The sequence below is a fragment of the Streptopelia decaocto genome (genome assembly GCF_964273445.1).
Source record: "Streptopelia decaocto genome assembly, chromosome: Z".
In the NCBI taxonomy this organism is placed as follows: Eukaryota; Metazoa; Chordata; class Aves; order Columbiformes; family Columbidae; genus Streptopelia; species Streptopelia decaocto.
The window spans coordinates 17,216,160-17,235,229 of NC_138657.1; the positions used below are offsets into that span (position 1 = coordinate 17,216,160).

General features: G+C 38.2%; 1 protein-coding gene across 5 annotated transcripts in view; it reads right to left on the minus strand.

The window, feature by feature from the left end:
- FOCAD (focadhesin) overlaps window positions 1–19,070 on the minus strand; it is a 110,274-nt gene that overhangs the window by 48,631 nt on the left and 42,573 nt on the right. For all 5 annotated transcript variants that reach the window (XR_014186135.1, XM_082074094.1, XM_082074093.1 and 2 more), the window contains 8 exons: window positions 14,960–15,064; window positions 14,452–14,553; window positions 13,794–13,924; window positions 12,078–12,204; window positions 4,609–4,743; window positions 4,201–4,251; window positions 3,452–3,535; window positions 1,891–2,023 (listed from right to left, as the gene is read on the minus strand). Coding sequence is in view for 4 of the 5 variants with exons in the window: in XM_082074094.1 (XP_081930220.1) it covers window positions 1,891–2,023; window positions 3,452–3,535; window positions 4,201–4,251; window positions 4,609–4,743; window positions 12,078–12,204; window positions 13,794–13,924; window positions 14,452–14,553; window positions 14,960–15,064 (868 nt within the window). In the remaining variant the exon portion in view is untranslated. The remainder of the gene's footprint in view (window positions 1–1,890; window positions 2,024–3,451; window positions 3,536–4,200; window positions 4,252–4,608; window positions 4,744–12,077; window positions 12,205–13,793; window positions 13,925–14,451; window positions 14,554–14,959; window positions 15,065–19,070) is intronic.

A 19,070-nucleotide genomic window follows, 5' to 3' on the forward strand; every position in this document is an offset into this window, starting at 1 on the left:
GGAAGGAAGGAAGGAAGGAAGGAAGGAAGGAAGGAAGGAAGGAAGGAAGGAAGGAAGGAAGGAAGGAAGGAAGGAAGGAAGGAAGGAAGGAAGGAAGGAAGGAAGGAAGGAAGGAAGGAAGGAAGGAAGGAAGGAAGGAAGGAAGGAAGGAAGGAAGGAAGGAAGGAAGGAAGGAAGGAAGGAAGGAAGGGCAGCAGCAATTCAGAGTTTAAAGAACCAGCAAGGAAAAGCAATAAGAGAGATCTCACAAGCAGCAAGATAAAACTTCCCTTAGAAGCTTCAGCTGATTTGGTGTGCATCAACAAGCACTTTGGGGGAAAGTCTGAGAAACAAAAACTGTCTTCTTAAAAAGCATCTTGGTCCTTCTCCTTCTAATTAGTAAGGAAGTAGTGAATTAATCTGAATAACGTATAACAGCAGGATTCCAGCAGATGAGATGGCACAAATTCAGCTTCAACAGAACTTTGTGGCTTTTGGTCTGTCTTGGACGTTGTCTCGTGAAAGCAGTTTCGCACCCTTTCAGTGGAGCAATCAATTCACAATAATCACCCCTGTCAGTCACTCAAGTTCTTGCTCAACTGTTCTGTATTCTGTGTTAACTAACAGTGTTAGAAGACGAAGACTCCCCTGAGGGAAAAATCTGTTCAGTGAATGTTTGAGTTGGAAAAGCTATTTGCACATTTGTTTTTATATCAGTTTGTGGTAGCTGCATCTCTTTATTCCAGCTGTTGTCTCTGAAGTCCATTTTGGTTTGCCATCTTCCTGTTACATTGCCTGTCTCAGCATCCATTACACAGCTTGAGTTTTCTGCCCAGATATATCACTCTTTGAAGTAGGCTATGGCAGTCTTCTCCACAAAGCTGCTAGAACTTACTGGTTAGTGCACAGAGATTCTCTAGGCGAGGCTGCACATACTCCAGACTCCAATGCATGGTGAATTTTAAAAATGGATCTTTCGAGGAGCCCTCACTGCAGGAAAATACTACAAAATACCACTACTATCTCATGGCAATGTTTACCAGTTACAATCACACATCAAGATCCCAGGCATGCTACAAATAGCGAAATAACAATGCCTGTGTCCAGGCACCAATGTCACACTCTTCTTACAGGAGGTGAAAAGTAGCTTTAATGAGAGTAACCAAATAAACATTAAAAATTCCAAATACTAAAAGTGATTCTACTGTATAGGTGTCAAAACAAGTGCAGCAACCAGAGAACACCTGTTGAAGCACACTTCGGTATCAATATGCATCACTAAAATTAAGCATTAAGCATAGCAACTAGTATCTGTATAGATTAAGTAGATTTTGTATACAGCATTGTTTCAATGCTATTAATACACTTTATGAAATACTAAGGTATTGGTTGTGTTTGGTTTTGGTTTTTTGGGTTTTTTTGGGGGATGGGGGGTGTTGAGTTGGTTGTTGGTTTTTTTTTGGTGGGTTTTTGTGTATTTGGTTTGGTTTTCTGTTTGTTTTTTTTTTTCTCTTGAGTCTGTGCTGGGCTAAAATACAGAGCTGCCTTTAAATACACTGCTCAGTAGTCCCTATTGAAGTTGCACTGTGATAAAACAATGGGTACTTGAAGTAAATAATAAGCAACTGGCTTTTCCTATAGGACAGATAAGGATTCTTAATTTATGTTTTAAGCATTTTTTCTATCATCATGACCTCTGACACACTGTCCACCTGAAAATGGGTTGGGAATTTTTTCTTCTTCTGAACTTTTACGTTTTTTCCTGTGATTTGGTAAGATATTTTCCCAGAGGGGAAAAAAAAAAAAAAGCTGCACTTTAACATGACAGTCCATAATAACAAAGCTGCATGTATGTGCAGTCACTGTGATTACAAATTTGCACAGTAACCTCAAACACTGAGTATATCATACCTCCTAAAACACAAGTTGGTGTTAGAGACAACAGCTTGATATATGAAGAACCTGGAACAAAATTATCTGCCTCCTTCTCTTCTTCATCTTCATTCATGTCTGTCTCCTCCAGTGGGTCAACTACTGGTCGTGCCTGAAAGATTGAAAAAAAGGAAACGTTAGCACAGAATTCCAAATCCTCATTATCTTTCATGATTCTAAGGGTCAAGCAAGTGTCAAAAATACTAACTAAATAAGATAAGTTCTCCATTTCATTAATTTGAAGTTGAAAGAATATAAGCTTTTCTTCTACCTGAATGAAAGGCAAAACTGCTTGATAAAAATCACATGGCTGTGTAAATCCGTATCTCTAATATTAAAATTAATCTTGACACTTACAGTCTGAACTTATATTACTAGAACTTAATTTTCACTCCAATTCCTCTTCAATTAAGAGTAAAAAAAAGTTTTATATTGGTATTTCGATATACACATTCAGTTTCAGAATTTTAAAAACTGCAACATATTTACAATTATTTCAGTGAAAACATACTTACTCATTTTCTAATGACTATAAAGTAACAGCACTAATAATATAAAGCTACATACTACTGTGAAAGATTTAGTATTGCAAAAGCATTTAGAGATTTCCCTCATTCTACCTTGTGCTCTTCTATGCAAAACACATTTCTCATGTATAATGTTTATCCTGAACTCCTCTCATCAATATATATAAAGTACATCTTTTAAAGTAGCTTATTCCAACCTTTTCATAATAGCGAATTACAACACACAAATGGAGCTAATATTGTAAAAAAACAGTAAATAAAAACTTACATCTTTACGATGCCATAAAGTACCAATGGACTACTGATTGTTGCCTATTCTCACTTAAAATGTTATTGTTAAAAAAAAAAAAGTCACATGGATGACCTTATATGTTCACTTTCTTGCACTATTTCTTTTTGTAAGGTTATTGAGTCAACTAATCAGAGTGAAGTTTTTGAGTTTAACAGCCCTCTACATACTTGCAGAGCTTTCCAACAAGCACCTTGATTCCTCTCTATCTGCCTTTATCAACGAAAAAGTAAAAGGTTATGCTGTAAAAGTTCAGAACAGAAACATGGCAAGTGTTTTCAGCTTAATTCCAAAAACAGGACCTACTTTTCAACTTGACTTGCCCATTTCAGGAAAAAAAGCACTGAGCCTGAGTGTGACTGCAATGGATGAAGCAGTAATCACAAGAGCTGCTTAGTGTTAAGACTCACTGCAAGCATTAACAAAAGAGCATAAAATGCAAACTGACTGTCCAAAAATAACCTGCTGATTGAACTAAGAAGTAAAGCTACCTTCTCACTGCTTAGACCTCACTAAGGCTCTATTCGTGCCTTTCTTTCCCCTCTCATAAGTCTTGGTTATGCTTATCATACATAATATCATCTCATTCCACCAGCAGGATCTCATATTTCTTCTGTGAGTCTCTGACGGTTGTCTGGTAGAGCTGGCAGAAGGCCTTGCTTCCCTTCCAGAAGTATACAACCCATGTCAGATGTCCTTACTATTAAACATACAACATTGCTACCTGTTCAGGAAGATGAAGAATTTTATGTTCTTCAGGACGAAACGATGAGAGTGATTTATAGGCCGAAACGGCTACAACAGCATCCTAGAAAATTAACAGGAAGAAAAAGAAAATCACAAGCACAGCATATGGTATTGCTGCCTACTGGACACTCCACGGAAAGAGCCTATTCAATAAGCACTGAATACTGAAAAATACTTTAAAACAACGTTTTCCTGAGGCATGCACTCTCAATTTATTACTTTATATCAACAATGCAAACTAGCACGACCAGTTATCTAGACTTGCTAGAAAAGATTCTGATTGCTACACTCCTTTATTGCTGTAAGAGTAGTTTACATAGAAATATTTGAGCTATATTTAAACTCAAATACTTTGGTTCCACCAGTCCCACTGTGATGATGGCCCAACATTCCCACTGTGTTACAATACCCCACCGAAGAATTGGGTCAGTTGTCACAGCTGCAGCTTTGCCAAGAACAATTCACCATGTTCAGGCTGAAATTTACCAGTGGAATCAAACTAGTTTGTGTTACTCCTTGGGAGCGGCAGATACCAGGACCATCAATTACCACTTTCCATGTGCATTACATTGCTTCTAAAACAGTGTTATACAGTCAATGACAAGAAGAAATTACTATTAGAAAATGAGATTGCTGACACTGTTAAGTTCTATATCTTTCTTTCAAGACAAGGTTAACAGTCAATTGCTGACACCAGGAATTAACGTTTTCGGTTGTATCACCTACCTTGTTTTGTGTGTTGTTCCAAAGGAAGCTGATAACTTGAGCTTTGAATTTCTATAAAAGCAAACAAAACAGGTATTTAGAGTTACTTTAACCAAATAAGCAGTCAAAATAGAGGCAGCTACCTGAAAGAAACTGCTGCCACGTCAACATGCACTGAGCTAGGAAGGTGGAAGATGCCCAAGTTTGAACTGTGGACACATTCACACGCGCTCACATTCTGGGAAAGGGAAATCCCTAATCAACCGTGCACTGGAATTTCTCATCTATCTCCCAGGATTCACTATTATGATTTACCTGAATTAGGCAGCGAGTACATTTTAGAGATATTAAAAACAAGCAGGCATGTTTAATACTCGTGTACAAAGATACACTAAAAGAAGAGAATCACCTTAGTCCATGAGTACATACCTCATATTCATTTGTATTCACTGTTAATGAGGGAACCAGGGCAAACAATTCATTCAGTGCTTTTAAAATGAGGGGTCTTGTATCACAACTCAGCTGTGGTGACAGAGCATTCCATGTAGAACGGATGCAAACAACCTGGATGGAAAGTGGGAGGCACCATTACCAACAGCAATCCAAACCTGACTTAAATGATACTTCTTTCCAGCACTTGCCTTCTTTCTTCCTCCTTGTGAAGAGGAATTGAAAAAGGGTTAAGAAAAAGGAATTCACTTGTATTGAGAGTCTCCAGTATATTAATTGACATCCTACAATAATACGGCACAACACTTCACCAGATAAAATAGCTACTAGTAGGAATAAGTAGCACGCTGTTAGCAATACACATAAAGCTATAACTGTATCTTCATGTAACACTACTGCTCTACTTAACTTTTTCCAGCTAGCTTGAAAGCAGCTGTCTGGGAGCTAAACAGGAGAAAAGAGGAGGAAGCTATGTTCCCTGGGAGTCTTCCAAAACAAAATACCCTTAATCTTTAAACACAACCAAATCCAAACAAATTTGTTGAACAAAAGAAGAATGGAAAACTGCAGGAATCCAGAAATAGCTGGGAAAATGTCAAACTAAAATAAACACTAATGCCACGGCTTTATTAGCCCTATACTAAGCAGTATATACTAAGCAGTATATACTAAGCAGTATATACTAAGCGTTCTCAATATTTTAGAGCGAGAGAGATCAATTCAGCAAACCAGAAACATTAAAAAAAAAATAATTCAGTCAGGAAACCACAGACTATAGTAGCAACATCATTCTAATTGTTAACTTACAAAAAGCGTGTAACTGGTTTGAAAAATACATAATTTATTTTTATTCTGTTAATAATGAATTTGGAGTCTTGTCATTTGCTTTCCAAGTCCTTAGGAACATAGCAGCTTCAGACTTTTAAGCCTGTCTTTGCAGTGATACTAGAAACCAGAATGTTGCTGTGCATGAGTTGAGACCTGCTGGTCAATGTGAAGGGCAAGAAGGAAATGCACAGGCGGTGGCCGCAGGGACTGATACCTGGGAAGAGCACAGGCACACTGCCCGGTTGTGCAGAGATGGGGTCAGGAAGGCCAAGGTGCAACTGGAGCTGAACTAGGCAATGGATGCAAAAAATAACAAGAAGGGCTTCTACAGGTATGTTAGCCAGAAAAGGAAGGTCAAAGAAAATATAACCCCCGTGATGAGCAAGACTGGTAAACTGGATGAGGAGAAGGCTGAGGTACTCAACAATCTTTTTGCCTCAGTCTTCACTGGCGAGCTCTCTTCCCAGACCTCTCAAGTGGCTGAACTGCAAGACAGAAACTGAGGGAGCAAAGTCTTTCCCACTGTAAGTGAAGATCAGGTGTGTGACCACTTGAGGAACCTGAACATGCATAAATCACAGAACCACAGAATGTCCTGAGTTGGAAGGGACCCACAAGGATCGAGTCCAAGTCCTGTCCCTGCACATGACAACCCCACAGTTCACACCATGCGTCTGAGGGCACTGTCCAGCCTCTTGTTGAACACTATCAGCTTATCTCAAACTCTTTATTCAATGAAACCACAAAACTGCAAAGATATAACTGTAGTTTGAGTAATAATATTTTCAGTCCAGTGGTATTCAATTAGATACTCACACTTTAGACCCACTGAGAAAGGTTTCTTTGGCATTTCTGGCAAAATTAAAACTCTCCTATTGTATGATCATTCTCATCTTCTAGGAGCACCTCTGCTTTGACAGAAATCTAGAAACTTAACACCCAGTATGTTTCTGCTTTTGCAAAGAACACTTGAAACATAGTTCCCAGCCTAGAGGAGTTAGTCCTATAAGATGCCACTCTGATAGCTGCCAGCTCAAACCTGAAAACGTAATTCAACAATTCATCACTCAAGTGTCAGATCTAAAAAAGTTGCAGACAAATTCTGGTTCTTTGCAGTTAAGGTGGGAATGTTTGAAAAATTGCATTGCTGCATCCAGAAATCATAGAATACTAACATTTTGGAAACGGCAACTCTTTAGAAATGCAAAAGTAAAAGTTTTCTAAATATCAAAAAATAACTTTAAAATAGTGCAGGTGTTATGTTTGTGTGTTTCATTTATCATCAGATGTTTTTAAAACAAACACACATCCTTCAAATGATTACATTCTCTTCTGCCACGAGGTAGGGCATGCTTACTTTGCACGCTTCCCCACCAAAACCAACACATTGCACTTGCATATCCAGTTAATAGCATAGGAGCTTGCTGGAAGTATAACAACTTTTTTCTCATTTTAAACACTGCTGGTATTAGGAGAGGAAGAAATTTTTTTGTTGTTGTTACAAAAGGATAACAGAACCAATATTAGTTCATTCAGGTTGTTAAACTCTACTTCAATTTTTAATTAGGACAGAACTAAAGGGATTAAAAATAGCCAATGACATGCTTAGAAGGAGAGATCTGCTAAGAAGGGCATGTGTGTGTCTGTTTTGTCTTAGCTAAATAAGTAGTGCAGCTTGGAATATGCCACAATCTAAAGGCTTTTGCTGCATTCTGAGATAAAGGAGAATTTACAGTATGTTTCACCTGTTCAGAAACTACTGAGAACTAAATACTTGTTCGTGAAGTGGATCTCGTACAACTTCAGTTTGGGTAATAACCTAAATAAACTTGGTGAGTTGATCTGAAGAAGGAACATGATTTATAATAACCTGGCTAAACACCATCTGGTACACGATAAATACAGAAGCAAGAGGATATCCAAGCCACCACTGAGCATGGCTGCAAGTTCGAGCCTGTTGTTGATGGACTTTATCCTCATCGCTGTAACACTGAATTTTCTTTAAAAAAACCCAACAAAACTCTTAGAAGGTTAAGACTGTAGAATTCTTTTGGCTCCTTTCAGAAGGAATTTTCTAGACTCATAACGTAATGGTAGTCCTACAGAAAAACCTCTTACCAAATGAAGTACTGTGAACTAGTGGTGCATGGGGTCAAGAACAGCAGGGAAGATAAGAGAGTAGTGCTTTACACACAAATAAATAAAAATATTATAAAAGCAGTTCTGGAGGAACAAGTCACTGTGATAAGCATCTTCTGATGAACTCCCTCTGCTAGTCATGAATTCCCAAGGAACAGCCCTGTGATTCCAGAGTCACTGCTCAGGTGGACAAAGCTGTCCTCTGAAAACACAATGCACTCTAGGAAACTAGCAATATAAGATAACTTTATGACACTGATGTGCCAATTACTATCTGCAGGAAAAAAAAAAAAGCAGTGATAATCAGAAATTGTATGCTGATAGATCTAGACACACTAGTGTCATACTTTAGTAAAAGTTCTTTTTAAGTCTGTTTTCAACTTCATGTTCTTTGCGTGTTTCTGCCCGCTTCCAGGTTTGTCCAAATTGACATATCATTGTCACCTTGAGACACGATAAACCATATAACTTAGACCCTCTCAGTGCTTCTGGTACAGTATATTTTCTGTTTACATCTGTGTTCTTTTGTTATTTTAGAAATTTGTTTTAAAATAGCAAGCTTATCGCTGGACAAAGCACTGGAAACATATTTGCTAGAGGGGAAAAACCAGAAGTCAGGTTTTACCAATGTCTGTTTACTGAAGCACTCCTGCTTCAGATGATCTACTGCCCTAAGACGGCAGGAAATCATGGGGAAAAATAGGAAATAACAATATTATATCAAATTTCACTTCTGATCTGGGGGGGAGCAAGTCAGAGAAGCACATCATTTTAAGTAATATTTCCTCTGACACAAATATCCATTCACACCGAACCTCAGCAAGGTTCAAGTCTATCACAGAACCGTTGATTCCGAGATTAATTTAGGTTAGAACAGACCACTAGAGGTCATCTAGCCTAACCTACCCCACAAAAGAGGGCCAACTGGGTTACGCTACACAGGGACTTTTTCACTTGCTTTTTAAGGAGACATGCTGGCTTTAATATCTGCAAAAAGATACGTGCAAAAATTGCTTGTGACATTTCTTAGCTCTTCATGGTTGTTTGGTTTCACCCTTTGGTACCTGAAGGTACCACAACCTCTTTCAATGAAAGTAAGTTACAAGATTCCTCCCCTTTTAGGTGGATCACGGACCACGACACTTGTGTAACAAAGGCTCTCAAGCCTTCGGGTTGTGCTTGGCATAGCTGATCACTCCAGAATCTCCTCTAAACTACAATTAGGATAACGCCTATCAGAACCTTCCAGAACATGTAATCGCAGCAAAACCTACCAGACACATCCTCTACTGCAAAGTGTTACACTTAACAGCCAGCTACAGAAATACCTGCAACTTGAGAAGAGTGAAGGGCATACCATCGCTTTGCCTATGTGCTACATGCTGTGACTGGCACATCGTCCCCTACAGTGGAAGAAGGCTCAGACTGGCAAAGTCAATGGGCCCATGAAGCTCAGAGATTAATGCAGGCTGGGGCTGAAAATACGTAGATAAACTAATTTTTTATTAACTTCTTACTCACCTGCCCTGCTGCTATAAACAGTTCAGTGGATTAACCCAGGGTGTCAATTTTTCTCCCGAGTTCATTAAAAGAGCGTGAACACGTCCCTGTGTCAGTCACATCAGCATATGGAGGAGGGAATATGTGGTTCAGCCCCACACAGAGTTAAAAAACAGACAGCCAGCAAAATAATTTAGAAGAGAGCAGCGGGCTTGAGCTGGCTTCAACCCCCATATTACTTCCTGGCAAGTGGGGACACTCTGCATTGTGACAGTGAGCGTATTACAGAGACCTCTATTGGGAATCACACTGGTACTGTGATTGAACTGTATACTGCAATTGTGCTATTTTGCTAAGCGTAACTTACATTTGTATTGTAATCTCAGTATATTTTGTATCACACTCTGCTGAATCAGAAATCCTGTGTAACAACTATCTTCAAATAAGTAAATTTAATACTACACTTTACACCCACGCACGGAATATCTAAAATAACCTTGTCCTTGAGTACTGGACTCTGATATGCACTGTGACAATGAAAAATGACCCTAGCTGCCCTGTGATGTTTGTGATCAAACACGATCTAGGAATGAATTTGAGTAAACAAAACTATCTTCTTTTCAAAACAAATTTTGCCCAATAGTCCAAAACCAGCTGACTTCACAACATGATAGTGCTGCAGAGGTAAAACCGCTACTATTAATCCTGAGGATTAACAGCCAAATCACTCCTCAATCCCATTTCCATAGTAAAAAATTTGGCAATGATCGTTCTGTCTACAGGGTTTGTCCACATTCAAATGCAAAATGCTATGTTGAAATTTCAGCTACAATAAGGGAATGATTTTTGTCGATTACGCAAATAGTTTTCCAGTTTCTCCTACCAGATCTTAAGTACTTGGAGTGCAAGTTTCCTTAATTTATTTTGTGCCTGCAACAAGCCCAACATGAAGACCACAAAGGAGAAGTAACACGCAAGTCAAAAGTCACAATGTTTTGAATTACAAAGTTTAAGATAATATTTATTAAAATTATAAGTCATATTGTGTGCTCTGAAGAAAATAAAATCTTCCTAAGCTTAAGAACAGTAGTAACTTCACCTAAAATACACTGATGTACTTAGTCTTCCTGAAGCTATTCACTGTTGCTCAATCTATTACTATACACCATTTCTTACAAAAAGTGTATTAGCTACCAGCAAAACCAGAATAAAAGGGATGAGAATTCTGTTCCAACCTTGAGAAAAACTGCAAATGAAGGGTCAAAAAAAATAACCTGGCAAAGTTTGGCAGAGCAAAAACGGGGCAGGAAGAGAAGGGAACAACATGGTAACACCAGCTAGACTACACTAGTATGCCACACTTGCTAATCAAGAGACAGAAAATGAAGTTACCACTGCAATGAATGTTTCCAAGACAAAAACAGGCTGGGTGCAGAGGCAGGTAGAGAAGGACGAACTGTTTATGACTAGGTGACCTTCAAAAGTCCTTTCCAAGCCATTCTATGGTTCTATGATACAATTTAATGCACTCATATGAGGAAAAATTAAGTTTACATTTCCACAATATCTTTGACATTTCCCACTTTCAAAATCCAAAAATTGCACGAGTAATGAAGATGCACTGAAATTGATTTTGGTACCTGACTTGAAAGTGCAACTGAGGGCTGAGCCTGTAAGAACTAGGACAGGAAAAACTGGTACCTGTCCATGAAGTGATTCTTTCATTTTTTTCTTCTATGCTAACTAGTTGAAGCTGTCCCAGCCTTACACTTCTCAACAGTGGTATAGTATATCCGATCTGAAATAAGATTTTTATAGTAGGATGTGACATATGTCATAGGCCTAGCTCCCGGTTCTTTGCAGGCAACAAAGTCTAAATTTAATCCAGCCTGGGAAAACATCGCTTAAATACTAACTGAGGCCAGCAATCAAAGAATCTCTGTGACCCTAAGAAGAGTCAAACTTCATACCAAAAAGTAAACGCAGCAACTACCCTGAATAAGCTGCTTCTTAGTAGCCACTGTCTGAAGCTTTTAAACTATACTGTATACTAATGTCTATGAACTGTTAACCATTTACTATGTTGTTGTTGAACTGCTGACTTGATTTCAAACATATTATATGGCAATGCCTGGATTTTGTTGGACTGGCCTCATGCAGTAAACACTGCACTGAAAGTGAAGAAGTGGATAAACATGAAATTGCAGAGAATGGGTAATCAAATATTCCTGCAGGCTACTCCACTAACTCAGATGGCCTGCACAGTCCAATTTATCTACAATGTGAATCACAGCACGTCTGCCTCTGCATCATCACATCTGGCACATCACTGCAGAAACAAAGAGCCTTGGTTCCTAACTTGGCAATATCATATGAGACCTCAGGATATTTCTAGTCCAACATCTAGCTCAAAGCAGAGTCACTATGAGTTCAGACCCAGTTGCTCAGGGTTGTATCCAAAACGAACATGAAAACCTCCGATGGAGAGAGCACAACCTCTCTGGGCAGCATGTTCCAGTGCTTGCTCATCCTCTTCATCAGTAAGTAACAAACAAATTAGTGTAAAGTCTGACCATTACAGGTGATTTCACTCCCTATCAGGTAGATCATGTGAATGAGACCCAGCAGGACAGGCCAGCAAGAAGGTATCAAAAATGAGTTATCTACATACTTTTCAGCCAATCAGAATTATGTGCCAAACAGCCGTTCTTTTCAAATCTCAAGGAAAACTGCATGAAAGGATGTCTTTTCAACAGACTGCAAAGCTGTCCATGCACTGAAGGCATGACCTCTTGTAGTATAAATTCACAGTATAATTTCCCAGGAACAACTAACTGATGTTGGAAGAGAGGAATTAAATTTCTCAGAAGAAATAAAATGCCGTAACAATCCAATGTACTCTTAAAAAAAAGCCAACTAAGAAAAAGTCCATGATCCACAAGCAAAACATGAAACACAGGGACAAGCCACTTTAATCTTACCTCAGCCTCACAAAGTGCCTGAAGACCCTGTAAGACTATGGCAGCAGGTGAAGCTTGATCAGGTTTTGTGCATTCATTTAACACCTGGGAAATTGCGGCCAACATGTCTGCTCCATGCTGGTATGGCCTAAAGGAAAAAACATGACGATACAAGGCAATACTCATGCATACAAACAAAAAATTCATTTATGTACTGACAAAAATTCATTAGGCATTGGTTTTGTTTAAGTGACAACTAAAACAGTCTTAAACTGGGAGGAAAAAAAGATACAAGGGGAAGAATATGATAGAGAGCTCCAAAGGCTGAGTGACATGGAGAATTAAAGCAGCAGGCAACAAGTTCCCAATAAAAGATCACAATGTGGTAAAGCTATGGAAGTTTTTGTCCAAGGATGCTGTGTCAGTTAAAAGATTACATGATTCAAAAAGTAACCGAGAAGGAAGATCCATGTGTGCTATCAAAGACATTATTCTTGTCTTCCTCATTGTAGTCTTCTGTAAGTACTCACTACAGTATATTGGTGGAGATTCTGGCAGCAAAATACTTTTGGCCCTTTTATATCAGAGAAGAATATTTTTTCAAATTTGGTGCTGTTGCAATGTCATTTGTCTCTCCTTCACTGACTGCATGGGCTGCTTATTTGCTTTGCAGTCTTTTAGGATCCATTCAGTTTTATTGGGCGGTGATGGGGGGTGTCAACTGCTGGTTCAGCAGTTCCTCATACTCTTCCTGGAAGAACTTGGGGTAAATACCACCTACCTAGGTGATCCACTTGCAGGAAAATTCAGGCTTCCTCTATTTGCTCTCACTTCTAGAAACTTCTAAATGCATGAAGAACATGCATAAACCTGAACTTTAACTACATCACTTACCTGGTAAAAATATTACAGCTGCATTGATGTTCATGACATGTTTTTAACTTTTTCTTTTTTTAAGTTATTGAAAAAGACTGTTTGGTATAATTAAAGAATGTTGAAGAGGTAAAAGAAAAGGTGTTGAAGAACTTTTATTTTAGTTGATGATTGAAAAATATGTGAATCTTCGTAGCTTTTAGTAATTGACCTTCAAGTACAGAAGTGAAAAGTAGAATCCAAAAGATAGGTGACAAAGAGAAACAAAGGTATTGTGCACATAAAATCAGGAAGTACTTGATAATGTGTTTAAAAATAATCTTTACAGCAACTGCACATTATTATCAAGTATTGATATTCATGGATAGTTAGAGCCGGAAAGGGTCAATATTTAATCCAGTGAGACTTTTACAACCATGTTCTCTGGTCAGTATTGTATTTGAATAAGGATCAGTAATTTGCATGTAACAAAATAAACTTTTCAGAAAAGCACCCAAACTCTATTTGAGTAAATCAAAAAATAGAATAAACAACCAATGATCTGTCTAATGTTTTCTCTCTCTTGTTTTATAATTTGGAAGCAGTACACTTTAACTTTCTACTCTGGATCAGTACAGGATACATGTTTTGTTTCCAAATGAAACCATTTTAACATTATTTATATGTGCTTTCTCTTAGTTACAATATAATACCCAAAATTTACTAGCTGCTGAGATTAGCAATGCCTTCGTCAGTTTATCATATGACTAGAAAAATATTACCCACATTTAATATAACAAAGAGGTAAAAATAACCATGAAGCTTTTCTGAAAAAGATTATTTTCCCTTACAAAGATATAAGATGGACACAGCACGTGTGCTTACCTCTGCCTACATACATCTCTTATACAAGCCGCTCTAGCAATCAGCTTTTCCCATTGAGCATCTTTGTCAACAGACAAAGAGGGCATATCAGATGTTGCCAAGAACTTCTGCAATTCTGGGTAAACTCGATCCTAGAAAATATTTAATTTAACAATTACCATCACACCTTCAAAAGTTAGTGACAGGATTTTCAACTGCTAGTACTTTTACATAACTTCTAAATACCACTTTTATTGCATATCATACTTCACTTTCTTTTATTATTGAAATTTAATGTTACATTGAGATTTAACTGGCTTTTGCAGATCAAATCGCTATTGCTGCTTTATGAACAGAGAAGCAAACTACTGCCATGTAACTCGGGTCTTGTTCTTACTGCACACTATAAAAAGTAGAATGCTGTCCTTCAAACAAATTGTTTTTCCTCATTCCAGTCTGAGACTTGATGAAATGAAAAGCAGGTTTCATGATATATATACTATTGAGATTTTTACTAAAACAGGATCTATATTGGCACAACTTCCACCCTTTACCTTATACTGCTGATAATGCGGTACTAGTACAGCAAATATTCCAAAATTAATTTCCTTTTTTGGCTAGAGGTAGTGAAGTTTTTCAACTACACATTATCTTAGTGATGCTACAAGAATTTTCTAACCTGTCTTTCCCATAAAGATGTCATCAGACGTAAAGCAATTGCTCTAAGCTTTGGTGTGCTCCCCAGCATGTGTATCACACGTAGAATCTGAGCTACACAAACCTGAAAGAAATTTTTTAACCAAATGTCACTGTTATTTCTTATGTCAAAGAACAATAACTAATCTACAAATCATTATTTTACAACCAAGTACAACAAGGAGGTAATTGTCCAACTTCAATGTCAGGAAGAAACTGGGAGTCATTTTCTGAAAAATTTTAGTGCATAATGAGTCCAAGAGCATCTTATGATCTATATATAATGAAGATACAGTGCAGACAAAAAAGCACAATGTGCATTTCACTATTTAAAAAAATACCATATCCCATCCGAAATATTGGAAAGTTACGCTGAAGCTCACAAATCAATTATTTTAAGCAAGCTATGCATTGCTCAGTCTAAATAATTTTTTATAAATAAACAACCTTTTATCAATAGTTTTCACTTAAATAAGCATTTTCATTCTGACCTTGTGTACACCCAGTGTAGGCAATGTATACAATATATCCCTGTAAAGTACAGGCTCCAAAGGTCTTCCCAGTTTAAATATGAGAACTGGTATCAGATTTGGGACCTAAAATAAAACAAAAAGCAGAAAATAAATACGGAACTAGGTTGCCAACATAGATAACAAACTTCTCTGAACATGTTAGAAACTCCTACTTTTTTTGCATTATTGTTTCTGCTATTGGGAAAGAGAAAGGAAAATTCTGAAGTCTGTAATTTCATAGGACTCACAATTTGTTTCTTTTTAATTTATCAGCTTAAAAACATCTTATTATGCAGGTTCAGCTGGAAGCACTGCAATAATCTAATTTCCACAATAAATTGATTTTTACTTGAAATTCTATTGTAGGCACAGTGAAAGGAACATGTAATTGAATGTGGTACATTAAAATACATACCAAATCAATGAAGAAACTATTCCAATTCAGTTCGGTCATTACAGAGGCATTCTGATGATGCTACTATAATTTCCCACAAACTTGTCATATAATACAATTTAATTTACTGCATTATTTGATATATGGTACAAAACTTGCAGAGACCTGTCCTTGAAGTGACAATGAAAGGAGACTTATTAACCTTTTATTTAGATCAGATTTTCAGTATTTTTATACCTGCAGGTTCTTCAGTTATTTTCTTGTGTACGTTCATATCAGTACGTTGTAAAATCAAATCTACTCATGATGGCCTTGCTTTTTTCCCTCACTTGATTTTATGGATACTTAAAAGTAATTACACAGCACTAATTTACATTCTGCCTTTATACAGTACTAATGATTTTCACTTAGCCACATGGGTTAATCTTCCATAGATAAAAACTTGTGTTAAAAGACAATGTCATTCCCACAAACAGAAAAGTTTTACCAGGCCAAAGAGACAACAGCACTGCCTAAGAGACAATTAGGTTCATTAGTACACATAAGGAAAACTAAAATTAACTGATTAAATTAAATAGAAACCAAAAGAAGAGCTGAGAACCAAAGGCTCAGCATCCTTAAAACAAGAATCCATTTTGGTTAAACCAAGCCTTTGGAAAAGGGAAGCTTACACAGAAATCAAATAATACAGGAAGAAAAAAAAATCCCCTTGACGTTAGGAGACTTGCAGGATGAAAGCAGCTTTATTTCCGGGCACCTGTTGCCCCTTCAATGTTAAGAAAAAAATTAATCACCTAATTTACTGTTATCTGAAACTTTGAATGATACAAGGTAAATTGCAGGACCATGAGCAAACAAATTCCATACTTCTGGCAGACAATCATAACCACTAACATAGCAACTGGCATCACCATTTTAAGTCCCAAAATTATCAAGGAGGTCACGTGTGCTTGTCCACTGGGATACATATGTTTGCCATACACTGTTAACAGCAGCATGGTTGGAAGACCCTCAGCTCTGAGGATAAGAGGGTTTTGTTAGCTCTTTAAATCATAGCTAGCCCTGACAAATGCTGTCACTAATTTACATCGCACTGAACAAAAAGGCTACATAAATCATCAGTAGTGATGCCACAGATGTCATTATAATTATCAAATTCCCTACCTAAGTTCCCACGTTCTGATCTCTCCTCATTGTACCTCTCTTCCTTTTGTCAGATGAAAGGTCTTAGCGACTCCAACTCTGTTTGGTCTTAAGCGAGTTCAATGGGCCATTTCCTGCACTTTTCTCAGCTGTAGCTATATTGGACTACGAATATAGCAATCAGAGTGAATGACAGTGTCACGGAGGCACCCCGAGGTTAGTTTAAGGGACAACAGGGTCCAAAACAACTTTTATTAAACCAGTGAGAAACAGGGTTTTAGCACTCCAAAAGTGACTTAAATACAGGTTCGGATATCAGTTGAGGAAAATATATTAAGGGGCAGCAACTAATACAACAGGCGGTCCCCAGTGTGCATGCACGTGGCTTCACCCAAAACAATGCCGGAGCCAGCCCTGAGTCCTGGAGAAGTACACACCTGCCTAAACACGGTGTGGGATTATTTTGAAGAGATACACGTACTCGTAGTGAGTACGGAAAGTGTACACTCGCAATTGTGCGAGGATAAATTTATAATACACCCGCAATCCTGCGAGGGTTAATACACGTGCAAATGTGCACAGAATATTACACGTGCTTATGTGGAAGCACAGGAGGAAAATACACTCGCGATTGTGCAAGGAAATAATTTATACATGTGCTCGTATTGAGCACGGAAAGTTACACGTGCAAATGTGCACAGAAAGTTACACGTGCTTTTATTAAGTACGGAAAGTACGCGTGCAAATGTGCGCGGAAAGTTACACGTGCTTATGTGGAAGCACGGGAGGAAAATACACCCGCGATTATGCGAGGATTAATTTTACATGTGCTTATACTGAGCACGGAAAGTTACACGTGCATATGTGCACGGAAAATATAAATATACTCGCAATCCTGCGAGAAGTTTTACTCACACCCGTGGCGGCAAGGCAAGCGGAGTCTCCATCCCGGGGAGGGCGGCTCTCGGAGGCAGCATCTTGCTCGTGCTCTGAGAGACCCGTGAACGGGCGGAGTCTCGACGAGAATCCCGTTTTTATACTGGCTGATCAGATCTGGCTGTAGGCATTCTAGAAGCTTCTCTGCACCCCCACATTGGCTGTGGGTGCCCCTGAAGCCTCCAAACATCCCCCACCCTGGCCACAGGCACCCAGCAGCTCACTGGCGCCTCGGCACTCCCTTCTCCTAATGGCCCTGGCCAGGGTGCTCTGGGGCCAAACAAAAGAAGCTGTGAGCCTCAAACAGCAGAGAGAGGGAGATGTGCCTACTCCTTCCATACTGAAGGAGGGAGGGGGAGAGAGGGGGGTTTGCATCCTGCCACAGTCAGTCAAAATAAGTTACAATAAAAATAAATTATATTCATAATCCTTAGTTATAAAAGCATTCAAACCATGTAAAGTCGGTCTGCTCAGGCCTAGCCTTCATCAGCTGTGATGAGAAATTAATTCCAAGTCCCATGTTCTCATTAATTTTCTAGTTACCAAGTTTATTCTATACTAAACAGGTACATAAATGAAAGTTCTACAAAGATTTTCACATTCACACCTACTAAACAGATGTTAAATTTTATTTACTAAATTGTCAGGAAGAGACTAAGCACATAAGACCAGTTACATATTTCCTTAAAGGTACTGTCCTTCAAAGTGTACTTGTTTTGAACTCTATATTCAAACTATAAGATTGTGAAAAAAACAAAACATTCTAGTACAGCAAAACCGCCCCTCTCTCTGTGTCCCTCTTTTAATGGATTAACAATGCTCTGACTAATTTAAATTTACACTAAATCTTCATCAAGAGCTGAACAGCTCCAAAAAAGCTGATGTGATGGTTCATTAGCTCCCAGCAGGTAGGAAGCAGCTTCAGAGAGGGAGAGACAGAGACGCGCTGCCTGACAATGCTGCCTTCTGCATGCCCGCGCTCCCAGAGGATGCAATGGTTGGGTCAAGCCTGTCATTAACAACCTGAAAAAGAGCTTCAACATTATGTTTTTTGTTTTTAAAATTAATTTGTCTCTCAAAAATGATGCCAAGATATGTCAATAACTCTCCTTTTTAAAGTAATATTAAACATTTGAGACAAAACGCTTTCATTTAATAAACAGGTCTGAGAACCTTTCCCACTTTCTGCAATTTGCTGGTCTGATTTATTTTTTCTAAGCTAGAGGACAGTTATTCTTCTTCAAAAGCACAAGCTAAGGGAGGATAGCAGGGGAGGAAAATAATCCTCCTCTTCTGTTCCTTCACATTTCCTTACATGTCACTGAAGAGAAATTGTGCTCATGCAGCCCTCATGTCAGAAAAAGGATAGAGACAGCCAGAACACAGTAAGCCCAGTCATGTTCAAAAGGAAAAACTTGTCTCAAAAAAATATAATCCAAATATATATTAACATATGCTGTCTCCATTTTAACTTCTAAATGCAGGATATCACTTCATATTATTTCCACCACACTTTCTTTGCTTGGATGTCTATCTTGGAGGGTTATCTTGGCTCAATTTTAACACTAGGACACTATATCATGCCCCCTTCCTCTTCAAAAGTCAACCAAAAGGCAG